This window comes from Octopus sinensis, unplaced genomic scaffold (assembly GCF_006345805.1).
Source record: "Octopus sinensis unplaced genomic scaffold, ASM634580v1 Contig18963, whole genome shotgun sequence".
Taxonomy (NCBI): Eukaryota; Metazoa; Mollusca; class Cephalopoda; order Octopoda; family Octopodidae; genus Octopus; species Octopus sinensis.
This window is the reverse complement of record NW_021836151.1, coordinates 208,704-226,889: the sequence shown is the minus strand read 5'-3', so window position 1 is coordinate 226,889 and position 18,186 is coordinate 208,704. Positions and strand designations below refer to the sequence as shown.

The 18,186-nt window shown below is 33.1% G+C and overlaps 1 protein-coding gene and 1 pseudogene across 1 annotated transcript; one reads left to right on the top strand and one right to left on the bottom strand.

Moving 5' to 3' along the window:
- Nucleotides 1-5,173: 5,173 nt before the first annotated feature.
- LOC115231961 (hydroxyproline dehydrogenase-like) lies at nucleotides 5,174-6,205 on the bottom strand. The gene has a single exon (XM_029801841.1). It carries the CDS (start codon nucleotides 6,203-6,205, stop codon nucleotides 5,174-5,176), a length of 1,032 nt encoding a protein of 343 aa, XP_029657701.1.
- Nucleotides 6,206-10,008: 3,803 nt separating this feature from the next.
- LOC115231960 lies at nucleotides 10,009-17,844 on the top strand (annotated as a pseudogene).
- Nucleotides 17,845-18,186: the final 342 nt, after the last annotated feature.

The following is an 18,186-nucleotide window of genomic DNA, read 5'->3' as shown; positions in this document are numbered from 1 at the left end:
CAGATGATATTTCTGTAGATAAATAAACCACAATGAGTTCCGTGCTTCCCACATAAAATAGAGAAAATATCATATATATCGCCAGAGAAATAAGCGTCCCTCGAGACCTGTGTCTAAAAACTCCAGAATACTTAGTAATTCTTTTGAATGCCATAATGGTGGTTTCAGGCTTCTTTTTATCTTCTATTTCGGGAACTTCAATACTATTCAAGTGCTCTAGTAGTAATGACCTAATATATGGTTAATGACGCTATTACTTCTTATTCTGTGAATATTCAGCTGGGTATATTATTATTATGTTAATGATTGTCAGAAAGACTACGACCAGCGAACACAAGAAATAAGGATACTTATGGAAAAAGGCTACATTTCCAAATACATTTGGATACAGCAAGTTCGGATTTTGTAAATATCCTGACAATTGTTATAATAGTCATTAACCTCCAAAAAATGGACCAAGTATTCCTCCGAGAGACACTCCGATCATGTGGAATAACATTCCAATAGATTGATGTTCCTCATCACATAAATCATGAACCATCGCTTTATTTTTCCAGCCGTTCCTTGTAAAATAAAAATTCAAGACAACCAGAAACCAATCCGAGACAAAGACATGATACTGACAAAATAGATATTAAAAGAAAATCCAGTCAGAAAAGTGAAGACAGCACACAATCCAAAGCATATTTTAAGTGTACAATATTTGCTAATCTTATCAGAAATTCGTCCGACGATAAGGCTGATAAAATTTTTTTTAAAGTTACCATCCAAATATTCTTCCAACGTAAAATGCAGTTTGAACAATTCCTACGTAATAGCCTTTCTGATATTCTTCAAATCCAAAAAACTACAAAAACTCGCGAATAAAAACAGTACCCGTATCATTTCAGAAGAAAAGGCTGCACAAAAGAGATTATGGTATTGGTTGTAATCTGTCACTGTATTTAAATTAGTTACTCCATTTAGGGTCAGCATTATAAGAGATATTTTTGTTGGTTTTTGCATTCCATGCTTTTGCAATTGCCCATAATAAATGTTTGTTAAAATCAAATTTAATTTCAGATATTAGTTAATTTTTTTATTCAAATATAATATTTATTTATTCAATTAAAATATTAAATTTCTTAAATGAACTATTTTTTAAAATCCGTAGATTTTTATTACATGTATTAAAATTGTTACTAATAGTTACAATAATAATAAATGATTGAGCCAAAACTAAGATTGAGCTACCTAATGCAGGAAATGAGTACACAAACTAATATCCTAGATAAATAGCATCTCGAAAAAGTGTTTTCATGTTGGACCAAACAAACAGGTATTTAATTTCATATAAGCTAGATATTCTGCGGAGATATGAGCGGAAAATTTTTAAATTTCAAAATAAGATCAAATTCTCTGAAAGTACACATTAATCTAATATAAAAAGTCAAAAATTATGAAGGAAGAATTATTAAATATAAGAATATAATCACCCAAAACGATAAAATTTATGTTTCCACCGTCGATAAAATTTTGTTGTTTTCGGAAGGAGAGCTGGAAAACGAAATACATTACCCAATCCATGAAGATATCACAATAATGTACAATCTATGTATAAGGTTTCTAAGGCTTCCTTGTGAAAAAATAAAAATAATCTGCACTAATCAGACAATATATTGTTTTGAAGATAACTATGAAGTTTTTAATTGTCAATTAGGATATTGTATCAATGACATTATCGCCATTTCTATGAATTCGGCAATATTCTCGTGTATAGCGACTTCTGATCGAAGAATTCGAGCATTGGAAGTTACTTTTCATCAATCTATTTCACAGGGTGGAGAAATATTACATGAAGTTGAACTCTCCAGTCCTTGCTTAGTTTTAAATGTAGCTCGATCAAAGAACGGTTTTTGGATTAAATATTTGTCTAGAAAAACATGAAATATTATTTGGTGCTTATGATGGAACAATTGGAATGCTTCGATTTGATATGTTTGAGCTGTGTTTTTATTTCAGGAAAACTCTAACAATAGTTTGGGAATACAAAACTCCAGAAGTTGACAATAGTAAGTTTTCAAATCATATCACCAAGTCGCCTGTATTGAAACTTTTGAAGTGGAGGAATATATGATGAAGGTTGCAGTGGGAACTGAAAAGGGACACATTCGCATCTACTCCTGTTCCTTCGGAGGGATCTTCTCATGTCTAGGATTCGCTGTATAATTTGAAAACAGTCATTTCAGGACATTGACGATTCGGTTACATGTATTCAAGTATTAAAATACTCTGGAGAGATGAAACTGTTATGCTCTACTATCAAGGGTTTATTTGATGATTTTTAGTTCCATAGGATGGATAATCGAGATAACCACCGATGATAAGCATCCGGAATTGAAAGTAGCACAAGATAATAAGGAAACGTTAATTAGTGGCTCATTTTAATTTCAAATAGAATTGAAGAAATTGAAAATGATCTTGAAATTCAGAGAAACGAGGCTGCGAAAATATTTTCTCGGAAAGCAAAAAAGGGCAAAGTTGTCGTGTTTCCTGTCATCGAGATCCAACATAAATTGATCTGGAATTTTGATAAAAAGTTTCATACCCTCGAAGTTCAGTGCTCACTAAATACCGAGCACATAATTTTAGTGGTTTATATTTGTTAAGTAGTTTTAGAGTACGATTTACGTTGATGTTGTTAACATAGAAGAGGGCTGTTTCTTAGATCATATCCAGAACCATTCTGAATACAAGGTCATATATTAAAAAGTATTTATTAGACAACATTTTCTATTAAATTTGATTGGTCGAGGAATAACTTTAAAATCAACCTCAATTTTGTTGAAGGGCAAGTTGGATGGATACATATTTATGTTTTGTACAACAGTTCCATTCAAACTGTCAAAAAAATGTCTATTAAAGTAAAGCCCATGTCTCATCACCAACGAATAAATAGTTATGAGCCTATCGCGTAATTTTTCAAATCCTGATTTAATTTAGCGATGTGAATTTGTTGAAAATAACGGGAACATTTTCGGCAGTAGAATGTAATAATTGGATTTCCGACTGTTTTCCAGAAGTTCCTGAAACTATAACTACTACAGACGTAGTTTATTATTTCAAATCGCTCAATCTCGGGACATTAGTTTGCTGCCGATTCAAGTTGTGAAAAATGTCTTTATCTACAGAGATGACAAATTCGTGATCGAAGCAGAAAATATATCTTCTATAGCTGTGCTATACGAATATGTATCAATTAAAGCAATCGAACAGAAAATCAAAATCAAGATGTCTCATGGTCGAATATATATTTGAAATGTAGTCATTAACACCGCATGTACTGAAAAATTACTTAAACGACTGATCGAAGAATTGATAAAACTTAAAAGAACAGATGAAGAGTTTAAGTTATTTTTGGTGGCCAAGGTATACAAAATGAATGAATACAGGACGTATTAATGGAAGAAGGTGAAGAAGACGTGTTTGTTGTCAAAAACATACAATTATTAAAGAACGAGGAAACGCTTAATTTAGCACACGCTACGCATGATAAAAATCTAAAAATTTTGTCTGGCATGTAATAAATCACCAATTTACAGGCAGGAGTCATAAGTGATTTTTATGTTGACTGGTACAAATTTAAATGTCGTGGATCCGAGCCCAGTGTCGATCACGTGCAGCGCGCTGTTTTTGATTATTCCGTCGTGGAAATATGTAATTTGTTTGGAACTAATTTTGGTATTGAGAAAAATAGACATATTTTAGAATTAATCTTCGGACAAAAATTCTATGAATATTATAAATTTGCTTATTGATTTTAATTAAATTTCATTTCCAATTTTATGTTTGTCATTCGTTAGTTTTTTTGATAAAATAATTTCCATAAAAAGGACCATCCCAAAATTTATCTAAATTAATTATCAGAATGAACTTGATCTAAAAATAACATCAGGAAACCCCACTTATTCAATTATTCAAAGCCTTTTCTGGATTGACTTGGCAATGTTACCAGTACCAGGTTTCTCCATTAGGCCGAAACGCACTTTATTTTTTTAGAAAGACAGAGTAAAGTTAACTAATCAGGTGGACCCCACTTAATGTATTTAATTAAAGTACTAAGCATTCAAAATCTTTTAAAAAATCGTAAATTTATATTTTCATAAAAAGATCACTTTTAAATATTTGTTATTTTTAATACTTACACGTCTCATTTTCCAGCAAACCTATTAACAAATGTTCTAACATATTTTTATGCTATTTCCGGAATAATGTTGCCCAATATCTATGAACACATTCTTTGCATTTCATTAATTTTGCTTCTGTTAAAAAAATAATTGAATCAAGCTCTTTATTTGAAGTCCCAAGAAAATTCTGCTCAAAAAGAAAACGTTTAGTAATCTTTTTTGACCTGAAGACGGTTTTTAATAAATTTTAGTTTTCAATCTTTTTCTAAATGCTCTTTGAATATTTTCATTAACAAAGACATAGTTTTCAAAATCCAAATCCAATAACGGAGTCGGAAATCGAACAATTATTATCGGGAGATGTCGACAGTGCAATCGTAGATGCACGTGAAGAAGCGTATTCAAAACTTCTTATTGCTGGAGATAAAATGATAGACAGTTTTCTATTTTCTAATGTAAATTTTAATTATTATCTCAATTTTAACCGATTTATTTACAATTTTAAATCATTATTTTTTAATGGTTAACCAAAAATCAAATAGACTTTTCGATGATCAATAAAAATTGTTGATGTCAGTGGGATGTTGGTTTTTTCGATATCCTGCTTTTTTCAACAGGTACCAAAATTATTAAAAATGTGTTTAAAGTGAGACTTAGAAAAATCAAATGTATTTTGTATGGTAATATTGCTCAAAAATGAAATTTTGAAAGTGTCCATTTATTCGCGTGTCCATTTATCCGACTGTAACATAATATTTTCCATTCTTCAAGCAAATTGTTCTTAATTTGGTGATTGTTTGCGATTTCCTTAAATCAATTTTGAATTTTAAAATTTTCTATAAATGTTCAATTAGATTGAAATCTGGCGATTTAAAACATTTATTTCTTTTTTGTCATATTGGAATGCCTATTTTTGTGTCAAATTCATAAAACATTTCAAATTAAAAAATGATTGGTTTATAAGAAATAAATATTTTATTTATTAGAAATAGATATCATAGATGTGACTAATTTTTTAGAGAAAGGGGGTTTAATCTTCGAAAAAATTCTTTCCGTATAAATACGACATCGTTTTTTACGTTACCAAAAATTGACGAATTTTCATAAAATCGTCTTACGAGGTACGGAATTGTATCTTCCACATTTCCATATGGAGATGACTTATATACTGGAAAATTAAGAGATCCCAACTGAAGACTAATATGGTCCGACATTCCCATCAATTGTCCAAACTTGAATGAACCTGTGTGTCTATTCGTTTGGAGCAAAAGTTTGCAGGCCTTCCGAATAGAGTTAATATTGTGTGTGGCAAGCAATATTGAATATTTTTTTGAGAAATGATAATTAAATATCATTTCCACTATTTTGTCATAATTTGAATTTGTTTCTTCGTAAGAATCAAAAACCGGATTGGGCACTTTATTTAAATCAGAATATTGGCGTTCGGATAGCATATAAGCTCCTCTAACAAACTTACAATTCCAACAAAGGTTGAATTCTTCAATTATGTTGAGGTTTTGCATAATTGAGTTCAATGAATTCTTTAGGTAACATTGAAAAGTAAGTCCCACTGTCGGTACTTCAACATTGTAAAGCATAATCATTGCCATGGTTATCGCATTGATTCCCTCGTTCATATCTGTGTATTCCGCGTCCACAAGTACTTGTAAATCAGACTTTTCAACGTTTTCCATAGCTTCTCTAATTTTTTCAATTCCGTTTAATAAATATTTTCTTTCTGAGGCATCAAAGTGTTTTAAAATGGTGCCATCAATTATTTTATTCCCACGAAAAATATTTTTCACCGCAAAAATTGTATCAATATAGTCAGTTCGATTCTTAATTTGTGATGATAGTTTTCTTAGCGTTGAAAAGGGAAAAAACCCTGTTAATTTGTAGTGAACAATAACAGTCTTGTCATTTCTTTTTTTGAACAATTTAATTGTCTTTATCAGTTCTTGCTGGTTTCTACAAATCGAACTGTAGTAGTCATTTTCTGAGCACAGTCCAAGGTCGTTCTCGTAGCTCATCATTACCATCGATCTTAAGTTTTTTGAATTATTTTTTCAATCGTTTGAATAATCTCAGTTTCATTTTCACCAATAACAAATTGTTTATAAAACGTTTTTTTCATAAGAAAATTAAAAATTCGTTTTCCTACAAGCTTCTGAGTGATGTTCATAATCTGTTCACTATTCACAACCAACATTTGACTGGAGCAAAATTTCATGATGAACAAATTACGACAAATGCTACCAAAGGATTCTTTTCTTAATTTGATGCCATTATATCATCCAGAAAGTTGTCCAATTATATTTTTCTCTTCCAAATGGTTACTCGTATGAGCAGATGAATGCCGAATTGTCGATCCTAATCCCAAGAGTGATCTAACAGGAAAGTGGCTGCAAGAACTCTTTAGAATCCACGAACTAAAATTGATGACAAAACGAGAACTACCAATTCATTTTCCAATTAAATACGTTACAACATTCTTATAAACTAGAATTTAGTGGCTAAAATTAATTTTTCCGGCCGAATACTAAATAACCGCAAACACACCCAAAAGAAAATGTCATTTATTAAATGTTCAAATAAAATTCACGCAACTTCCAAAGACATCGAAAAAGAGCATAATGAACAAAACATTCCAACAAGAAAGACCCAAACCCTCTGTAAAAACCAGCAAATCCATCACTAGAAAGGATAGCAAGACAGCAGTCCTGATACCCTCATACTTGCTCTGAACCACAATAACTCCAAGACCACTGGCATCGTCAATAATAGAACGAGTTCCCTGAACAATCAATCTGGCAGTGATGGTCCGAAAAGGATAGAGAATAAGAGTGGAAAGACACGTAGAAAAGGCAGAAGTATAATATTCACAGAGAGAGCTATCCACAACAGAATTTATGTCTTCAGTCACCGAAGATCAAGATCTCTGAAGACACGAACTAGGCGATCAATTCCGTTGCAGACTGCGCTGTCAATCAGGCAAAGCGGAGCCAAAACAAGAAAATGAATCGACGAAGCAGACTGTCCGACTCCGAATATACGACATACACTCATTTGGAGAGTTTCGACCACTCCAGGAGAAATGGAGGCAATGGAACTCTATTTTAAAAACTGGTCATTACTCTGACAGATGTAACAAATGATGTAATGTGTAGAGGGATAAGAAGAGCAGAGGAAACCAGTTTTAGCAAAAAAGTCTCCATTGTACTGTTTCTGGTTGGAATATACTCAGTAAGCGCTATTTCTGTGAAATATCGACAGCCTTCAGTCAGTAAGGCACTGTGAAATCCCTTCCAGAGGCAATGGATACCCTCAATATAAAAGACCTAGTTGTACCTGTGAAGAAGAAAGATTGTAAAGTAAGGGGATGACTGAAAATGGAGTGGTGTGGAGTGCAGATGTTGCTGTATTTATCTTATTATTAACGAGGGAAGCAAAATACCTGAGACTGGCGACATACTACTAGAAAGGGATGAGAGACGGTCATCTGTGTTAGGGTACTGGGATATCATTGGTCATATAATACCATAACAAGCCGCCGTCCATAACAAGAACACAAAGTTGAATTTATTATTTAAAATATATATTCTAAACATTCTATAAATATTAATCACTTTCGAGACGGTTGCAGGTATTTGGCCTGGGTATTTCTGATAAGCATTTTTCTTTCTTTCTGGTAAAACTAATCAAATAACACTTTAAAATAAAGTCAATTTTACTTTTAATTACAGAAAGCTGATTTCATAATTTCTCCGTGAATGTTTTTAGAATAACTCAAAGTGCTGTAACTTCAAATTTTCTTAAATCATTGTTGCTTGAAACTTTCAGTTTTTATCTCCATGGGTTTGGATTAATTTTGTTATTACTTTAACAGTTTTTTCTATTTTCTGTAACGAGTTCATATCGATTTATAGAATTTTGTCATTTACAAAATTCTTTGAAAGTTTTGTACAAAATTGGGAATTTGAATTTTTATTGAATCAATTACAGAAAGCATTTTAATCTCCAATACTCCGTTTTGTGAATATTTATAAAAAAGATCACCGGAAATGACTCAAAAATTAATCGAATGACTATTAATAGCAACAAATTCGTAATTTATAGATTTATTTTGTAGAAAGCTTACATGAGTTCAGTCAAAAGTATCAGGATAAATATTAGAGACTGGACAAAACAATGAAATTCAATTTCCCCAAAGCTCTTGCAATTAACAAAGAATTAGTATTCTGAATTTAAAATATTAATTACAAAGAGACCTCTCATACAATAGAATCACATTCTAAACAAGAAAGGAATACGTGGATGCAAGTTAATCAATCATTTGTAGGATTTTAAAAATCGGAATATTCAGAACTGGAGTAAAAATCCTGTAGACACATGCTCTTTTATTTTTCAACACAAATTTAAAATTTCAGGAAATTGGATGTTTCCTGAAAGAGAAATATGCGGAGACTACTTGAATTCGGAGAAAATTCTGATCAAAATCTTCCTAGAATACGAATTGGATTTTTACCCGATCAGTCCTCTTCTCAAAATTATATCAAATCACATTGACGACAAAACCAATTTATATCATATAATACGTTTATGATCGAGGAATTGATTGAAAAGAAAGACGTTATAACAGACCCATGAGACTTTGCATTGGATTCTGAAATCGCGTTATCATATGACTATAAACTCGTTAATGACTCACGAGACTGGTCGATTTGTTACTCGGACAGACAAAAAATCGTCCAAATTGTAACTGTCTGATAATTATTTTAGTTTTCTGAGCACAGATTTACAATGATTGACTCGTTTGGGAATAATTTGGAATAAATCAAAATAGAATCAGAGAAATAAGTCTGAATGTTAAGTATGGCCTTAAAATAAAAGCAAAAAAGATAATTCCACTGGTTTCTTATCAACATAATAGACGTTCCAAACACTCGAGAATAACGATTTGTGTCTACTTCATATTGCAGATGGTCATTTCTATGCAGAATATTCCTAAATACTCAATTCAAAAAACTTTAATGACTTTTTTTGTAGTTTTAAGAGACAGGTTTTGAAAAACTCGTCACAATTGTCTTTTCTGTAATAAAAAGTGATGCTAGAAAAGGCATAAAGATTGTCCAATACTACTACCACAATATCACCCTTGTTTTGGACAAGTAAAAAATGGAAAAATTCTGGATACTCTTCTGTGATTTGAACGATGTGTGTATTTTTTTAAATCAGTTTTTAAATGAAATCAAATAAGGGCTGATAGAAATGTGTTTTAAAAGTAACATGGCGGCCTTAAATTTAATCACAATTCTAGCTTTCTATCTATGTCAGGGGGAAGACTATTCTGCAAAAAAATACGAATTAAGTGATTTGGGAAATTATGTTCTGTCCCAAACGATAGCACTAAAGAGCCAGTCAATTGAACATCTTCTCCATGGTGAAAAAATTAATAACCGACATTTATTAATTAATATTGAATTACTTATTCGTATAAGTGTTTTATGTCTTTAATAAATTATTAATCTGAATGATTCTGTTTGTGGTGTGATGGAAGCACGAGGATATGGACAAGTAGTTTTGACCCTGAATCAAGTCGCACTTCCACCCGAGACGACTTCCAACCCCCCTTCCCTCCAAGAAAACCTCACAATTGACGACGAAAAAGCTTTGCGTTGGATAGGCTGTAGCATGATCCAAAAATGTTGTATCCTACTGAAATTACCCACTGTATTACTCAATAATGACCTCCCAGTCCGCTGCAGCAACAGCACAGTCACTATTCCACCGATATTTCTACAGAAAGTCCTTTACGGGGAAAGTTCACTTGAAGAATGTAGCAATGTCATGTGTAATATTGGCCTCCCGCATTGAAGAGGAGCCGCGGAGATTCCGCGATGTAATCAACGTGGCAACCATACTCGACCAGTTGGAGAATAACAAGTAAATTACTATTCACAAAACCAGACCACTTTGTCCTGTTTTGTTGGATAGTCAATATGTTCATTATAAAAGAGAATTGATTGAAACTGAAAGGAAGATCCTCAAAGAATTGGGATTTGCAGTTTTCCCTCAACATCCTCATAAAGTTTATCCACTTTCTCACTCTTAGGTTATTATTTTGTACTTACAGACTTTGATGTTGGCGGATTATGCTGAAGTAGTGCAGTGTTCATGGTATTTTCAGTATTTATTCATAGGAATTTGATGAATGACTGTCAGAGGACGGATATCCTTATTAGGTATAAGCAAGAAGAGGTCGCCATGGGTTGTATTGACCTGGCCACTCGTCTCTATTCAGTATTGTTGTTTAATTAGCCAGATTGATTTGCCTGGGGATTCTTTTTATCATATTATTCGAGTTAGTTCTGAAAAGGTGCGAAATGTTGCCTCTGAAATACTTTCTCTCTATTCTCTTGGATCTGTAAAGTTTTTGGTTTTTCATATTTAGCCAAAGTCTTCCTCAGTTGCTTCTCGGTTAGGAAAGTTTATTTTTCCGCTGAATACTGTCATTCAAATTAAGAAGATTGTGGAATCTGGTTATTGATCAGATATGGAGTAAATAGATGTTCATTCGCCTCCAAAGAAAAGGTCTGAGGTCTGTAAATCGAGGAAAAGTAATAAAAGCAATTCAAGTCGTTTAAGGATTTAAATTGTGACCAATTCGTTTTTAATTGAAATCATTTTATTAATTACAAAGTTTTGCGGATAGATAGTAAGGAAACTATAACCCCTGATAGCCGGCGAGACTTTCTATGAGGCTTCGTTTGTAGATCTTCTACATTCATTTCTAAAATAGAAATTCTTTTTTAATTTGTTCCAGTTTGTTAAAAGTGGACGTTTTATTTGCTGCATAACTAAATGTGTGAATAATTGGTTAAGAATCAGTAAAAATTATTGTTGGATAAACTATTTCAAAAATAGCAAGACAAATTAAAATGTAAACCTTTTCCATACAATCAATTAGTACGCTTTGTTCAATTACTATATTTGATTAATTGATATTGAACCGTTGAATTTGAAAATATTGATCTCCAAATATGACTAATTAAAATACATTTGAAGCCTGCAAACAATAAAAAAATATCATAATATAAAAAAGTGCGTATTATGTTCTTCAATTTTACTGATAATCTAGGTGAAAAAAACTATTTAATTACAATGAAATAATAGCTAGTGACGGAATATTAGATTATATAAAAAGAGTTTTTGCATAAATATTAAATGGACATATTAAATGTGCTGAACAATATTTTTGGCACGGAAAATGACGATGATGTAATCGATCGTTTTAACCATACCTACACAGCGACACTTCTTGTGATTTTAGCAATTATTGTAACGTCCGACGATTTTGTAGGACCTCCCATCAAATGTTGGACCCCTGCTGAATTTACAGGTAATACTAATTTTTATTGCAGCAACATTCACCAAATACACGAATTCAATATGTTGGGTTACTAACACGTATTATGTTTCAATGAACGACTCGGTCCCAGAAACTGATTATTTCATCGGAAAAAATCAAATAAAATATTACCAATGGACACAATTCATCTTTCTGTTCTTCGCTCTTTTATATAGACTTCCATTCATGTTTTGGAGGGGCCACAACACGGGTTGCGGACTCAATCTGAAAAACCTTATAAAAATTGGAACAAACTATCAAAAATTCTTTCCTGGAGATGATAAAGAAAATCAAATTACTCAAATGATTGCACATTTTGAACGATATTTAGAAGTGAAAAAAAGATGGCATGCAAGAAATATCAATTTACTGAACCGTTGGTTCTCCGAACATCGACTCACTTTGACATATTTCCTCGCAAAATTCTTTTATATAATTAACTCTGTCGTCCAATTTCTGCTCTCAAATTACCTTTTATCCAACAAAACGGGGAATATAGACGGATTTAAAATGATCCAGGACTTTGTACAAAGACAGAACAACGATTCTTCGTTATTTCCAAGAGTTGGGATGTGTGACTTTTATATTCGCGAACTTGGCAATGTTATGTACCCAGAACGGCATACTGTTCAGTGTGTTTTATCCAATAACGTTTACCTGGAAGGAATCTTTATTTTCTATTGGTTTTGGATGTGTTTTATCATTATTTCAAATATATCGACGACTATTTCATGGCTTTATCACGTTTTCAATCATGAAAAAAGAATTCAATTTGTAATGAAAAATATTCATCCTTATTTGAAAGAAGAAATAGCAAATTTGTCGACAGTTAAAGGATTTATTGATAAATATTTGGAGTCTGATGGGATTTTCGCAATTAATATGATTTCTAACAACACGAATCACAAAGTATCAAGGGCTCTTATCACCGGATTGTTTAAAAACTATAAAATCGTTAACAAGATAAGCAGATAATATATTTCTTTATTTTTCTCATAAAATAAATGTTACGCATATGGATTAGATTATAATACGACAACTTGAATATTTTTTTGTAATTTTAATCTTTCTGGTTGTAAGTATATTTACCGATGTCTTGTATCATTGACAGTCAAATTACGTAAGTGTGATTGGTCATATAATTGAAACTGTGAACTTTGGTTTTACACTTAGCGAGACTTTTGTTTAAATGCTGAATGTAGAGTGCCCAAACCTTTGAATTTTACCGCATAGTCACTAAGTTTAAATTTCTTATCGCAATATAAATTTCTTTACTAAAAAGATCTCTTCTTTATACAGAGTCAACTTAGGAGATTTTTGCAGATTTTAATCATTCGGCACTGGTTTAGCATAAATATTTTGTCGAAATTATTTACATTTGTAAGTTTGGGTTTTACATGCTAAAATCACTCAATTGAGCCATATTATGACATTATTTACTATTAAATGAATTTTATAAATTCAAAATTATCGATCAATTTGGGTAACAGGTTCGAATTTATTCAGTTCAAGTGTTTGTTTGTGTCATCATTAAACCTGTAACACATCAAGTACTTATTGAAATAAAAGTTAAAAGTAAATAAAAATTAATAATAGAGATTAGTTACAACATTTGCTATGTTTAGCCACCGACTTGTCAATCTCCTTCCGAATTGTGATGTTGTTTCTTGTCCCTTCTATTCTTTGCAAAACTCGTTCAAGTAAAATATCAAAAGTTTTTTCAATATTTCGCCCGTCAAGTGCGCTGGTCTCCAAATAAACAAGTCTACAAATATCAAATACAGTACCCCTGTTCTTGGGCAAAAGTTGAGATTTGATGCTGAGGTATTTCCCGCTCGTCCTTTAAATCGGCCTTGTTTCCACAAAGCAGCATGTCAGGACTTTCACAATAAGCATGGTCTTTTATTTGTTCAATCCAGTATTGAATATTGGCAAGAGTCCGTTCTTTGGTCAGGTCGAAAACCATCACGAAGGCCATGGCATCCCTCAAAAACGCCGTCGTGAGACTCCGAAATCTGAAAGTGAGATAATAACTCTAATTAAATATTAACGCCTCATAACTAAATCGATGCGACTAATTGTCCATCTGTTTCTAAAAATACCTTTCTTGACCTGCAGTGTCCCAAATTTGTAACTTTACAGTAATCTGCTTATTAGGAATGTCATTTTTGAACGGAGATTGGATTGTCTGGAATTAAATAAACAGCCAAGCCTTGATCTTCTCTTTGAAATCAATGCCGACTGTGGTTACAAAATCTTGGGCCTCTTTTTCTTCGGTATATTTCGAGACAAACCTAGTTTTTCCAACGCCGGAGTCGCCTGTTTTTAAAAACAAAATAAATACCAAGCATTATTATTTTGATGAGGTAGTCATATTCAGTGGTGCCTTCCAAATCCGAGGACATTACTAAAATTATTAACTATTGTAATTTATTACTTTATGTTGGCCAATATAAATTATATATTTAATCATCAAAACTTATTTATTTATTACAAAATAATATTTTCATGATTTCTTTACCAAAAAACTGAACAATGCGTATTTTACCTTACTTAACGTATTTTTAATATTTGGCAAAATGTGTTCCTTTTTACGAGTGATAATATTCCCAACATTCTTAACTGCTCTCAGTAAAAGGAACGGCGGAGTACAAATTAGAGAACACTAATCAAAGAACAATTTAAAGTTATCTAAAAAAACCTCCCGTCGGGAAAAAACCGTCCTGGAGAGTTAAATGCTCATATTGATGTAATGCTTTTGCTTATTGACAGCAGGCTCAGGGTGGATCATGTTGATGGCATTGACCATAAAAGCACTCTTAAAAATGGCAATTCCATATTACCAAAATGTCTGATCGACATGACCATCCGAGAGTAAATGTAATAAACACTAATGGTCTACAGATGAGCCCACACATAAGCCAACTCACATGTTTTGTCCAAACAGGGACATGATAAAGGTCGACCAAAAAATGCTAACCACATTAAGAAAAAATATTCTAAACACTCACCAATACAATATAATTACTACTAAAATAACATGCAAATCGTTGGACTTTACATTAATCTAAACATATCCTTTTATAATAATAAAAAGAGATTTGGGTGGAGAATTAATACAAAATGGAGGAAGAACAGTCTATTAATTGATAGGTTCGCCACATTGACTTAATTGATTTCAAATTAGACAGCATTGAAAGATGAAAATCGGATATTTCGATTTTTATGTTTTTTGCTGATTTTTAATAAGTTTCTAAAGATAAAAAACTTTATTTTTGAAATAATATCTCTACATTGTTTAACCACAGCGTTACTCCCGCCTTGTTTTCCGAGTCTCTTTGCTGCGGCAAAGAGGGTAGTAATCGACTTTTCTGGACTTGTTGATAGTCGGTTTACTAGTAACCACCCTCCAAAACCATAGAGGTAGTTTTGCAGCTTTTCCAAAAACAATCTTCGCTATGAATAAATCAATGATTTCTCTATTTATTTTTAAAAAAGAAAAATATTTAATTTGACAGCCAAGCATGTCAAGAAATGCCATAAATACGATCTATTGGCAAGGGATTTAACCATTCTTTACGACGCTCAAGTGAAAATAATTCCATTGGTTTTGACTTACGGGCTGTTTCCAAGTATTTTAAGAACTAAATTAAAAAGTTGGCTATCGAAGACGGAACTCGGTCTTATATACAGGCAGTTGTATGATTGTTGAACACAGGCACTGGATCAGAATCACTGATGAGGAGATAAATTTAGCCAGTAGCCTCTTTTTTATTTAACCCAAGAATTACCAACAGTTAATTAGAGTAATTAATTAGGTGATTCCAACAATCCTAAAGATCTTTCTCTGCTTTTCCCGATGAGCTCAACGCAAGTGCAAAACTGACGGGGAACAGTTTTCGTAAGGAATTGAATCGGGGTAATGTGCTTCTGGTTGATAATTGACATATGATGGTGTTTTGACAGTTGGTCTTGTTAAATGGCTAAGAAGCCCTTTCCATCTTTCTTAATTAGGTGGTCAAGCAGACTTGGAATAATATTTTTCAAATTGGAAATTTTCATTATGCGAGCCGCAGCTCTGTATAGTGTAATCTCAATTTTAGGTCGGTTGGACCATGAGAGATTAATTCCCCATGCGGCGCAGGCATAGCCAATTGTCGGTTCAATGAATTGTTTTTAGAGAGAGCCGGAAACGGTTTCTTTAGTCCGCCAAATATCGATTTGATTAGTCCATTCTTTCTCTGACTGGATCCGATGGCCTTCTCTAAATGGGCAGTAAAACACATGTCAAAGTGACCCCCAGAATTTTAGGGTTCTTCGTGAATGGGATCTTTTCGTTGTCCAGAAAAAGATCAACAGTACGCCTTCCAAGTCTCTTATCCGACGTAAATAAGGTAGTGGACGATTTTTTGGGGGAGAGGTTCATCCTGTTTTGATATAGCCAAGTTCGAATTTGTAATAAGAGATCTTGTGCTCTTTTGAAAGCTTTCAAGAGATCTTTATCACGTGATCCAATGAGTAGGTCGTCAGCGTAGGCGAGAACGAATGAGTCTTCCATTTAGGATTAGAAATTTCGGAAAGGCATAAATTGAAAAGAGCAAGAGAAAGGGGGGAGCTTTGGGGAACGCCATGTGGAAACAATCTTGAGATTAATTTAATTCCAATCAGGAATACACACCCTCTCCTTCCGCTGAGGAAACTAACTTAGTGACAAAGGAGTGATGTTGGTTACTTTCTCTTCTAAAAGGAGGAAATTAACCTTCAGCGGACAACGGTCGGATTAACATCGATTTTAATAATATTAACTTAATTAATCTATGTATGTTCTATTAATAAAGTATGTCATTTAATTTATATTTCAATCTAAAAATAAAATTTTAACACATGTGCACTCTTACTAATATTTACTAAATGGAAATTCCCCTCAAATTCTCAGTGTTAAAACAATGTCCTAAAACATCCCGAGCCAGAACCGGCTTGCTAAAACTTCCACATTCTTCAGTCCCCACCCCTGTCTTTATGCCAGTGGGAACCCAAGGCACCGTGAAGGGACTTCTCCCTATTCAACTAGAAGAACTCGACTGCAATATAATACTAGGAAATACATATCACCTCGGTCATCGACCAGTTTGACAATATTAACCATAAAAGGGAAATTCCATAATTAGCAAGGCCGGGGGACTTCATAAATTTATGAATTGGAAAAGAAGCATTTTAACAGTAAAATATTACAGGAGAGTAGATAGGACAGTGGAGGATTCCAAATGGTCTCTCTCATCAAATTGTCATCCATAAATGAAGAAGGCGTGACTTTCCAATCACCACACGACTCATCCGAAATGTTACTAACTCCAGAAAAGTCGATTGAAATACAAAATGATCTCGGTAGTGCTCAATATTTGCAATATTTATAGGATCTGATATTATAATGCAGTTAGATGACGTGGTGAGTCCTTCCTCTGATTTTGAACGTGTGAGTGAGGCCATGGATAGGTTTTTTGACAAATCAAATCGTAGGACAATTCGTTGGGCAGAGAGGTCTTATCATGCTAACAGAAACCCTCATCTTCAAACAGTATTCCCCATAATCCAAGGAGCCACAAACCCCCAACTCCGACAACGTTGTATCAAATGTATTATATATATTTATTACTTGTAGCTTTGGTGGATAAAAAGCACGTGGGGTATGCAATAGGAGGGCTGAGTGGAGGAGAAAGTAAAAACGAGTTTTGGACTAGTATTAGTCTTTGCTGTGAATTGCTTCCATTTGAGTCTCCTCGCTATGCTATGGGCATTGGGTAGTCCTTTCCGACATTGGTAGATACGCGGAAGACCTTGTAGTCCTTGTTGCTTTGGGAGTCGACATGTTTGACTGTGTTTTCCCCACTAGAACAGCTGTATATTAATATTATTACTAATTTATAGAGATTTGGTAATGCTTTGGTGGATTCTGGCAGTTTGAGGTTATCTAGTATAGAATATTGTGAGGATATGTCTCCTATTGACAGTGAATGTGAGTGTTCGACATGTCGGTTGTATTCTCGGGCTTTTCTTCATTTTTTGTCGTGTAATAAGCAAAAAAGTGGATTGGCTTCTCTGCTAAGCATTCATAATATTGCATTTCAGATGAGATTGATGAAGAGGGTTAGAAATGCTATTGAAGAGGAAATGTTTCCACAATTTTGTTCTGATTTTTTTAATCGGCGTTATTTGGAAATTCCACAATGGATAGTCGATGCATTAAAGTCTGTTGATATTGTTTTGGACTAAATTATTTTTCTGTTTTATATTAATTTAGGATTAAATTTAATTATATTTGAAATAAATATTTAAATTTGTTATTGTCCACTTGTTGACGTGAGTACATTATGGACCAGTGTCAGAACAAAGTCGACTACCACGAAGAAATTTCGAGACTTCTGGCACTATGCAACAGTGATAAGTACCAGTCTCTCACACAATTTGCCGTCGAAGGGAAACTTGGAAACGGACAGTTCAGTGTAGTGCTCACTGCACGCAGTCTGCTTGATAACCAATATTATGCCCTCAAACAAGTTCAAGTAACTCTAATAACAGCATAAATTCTCAGATATTTGAAATGACAGATGCAAA

What these genes read in the sequence shown, in the direction of transcription:
- LOC115231961 (XM_029801841.1), bottom strand. Translation starts at nt 6,205, where the DNA reads ATGGTAATGATGAGCTACGAGAACGACCTTGGACTGTGCTCAGAAAAT.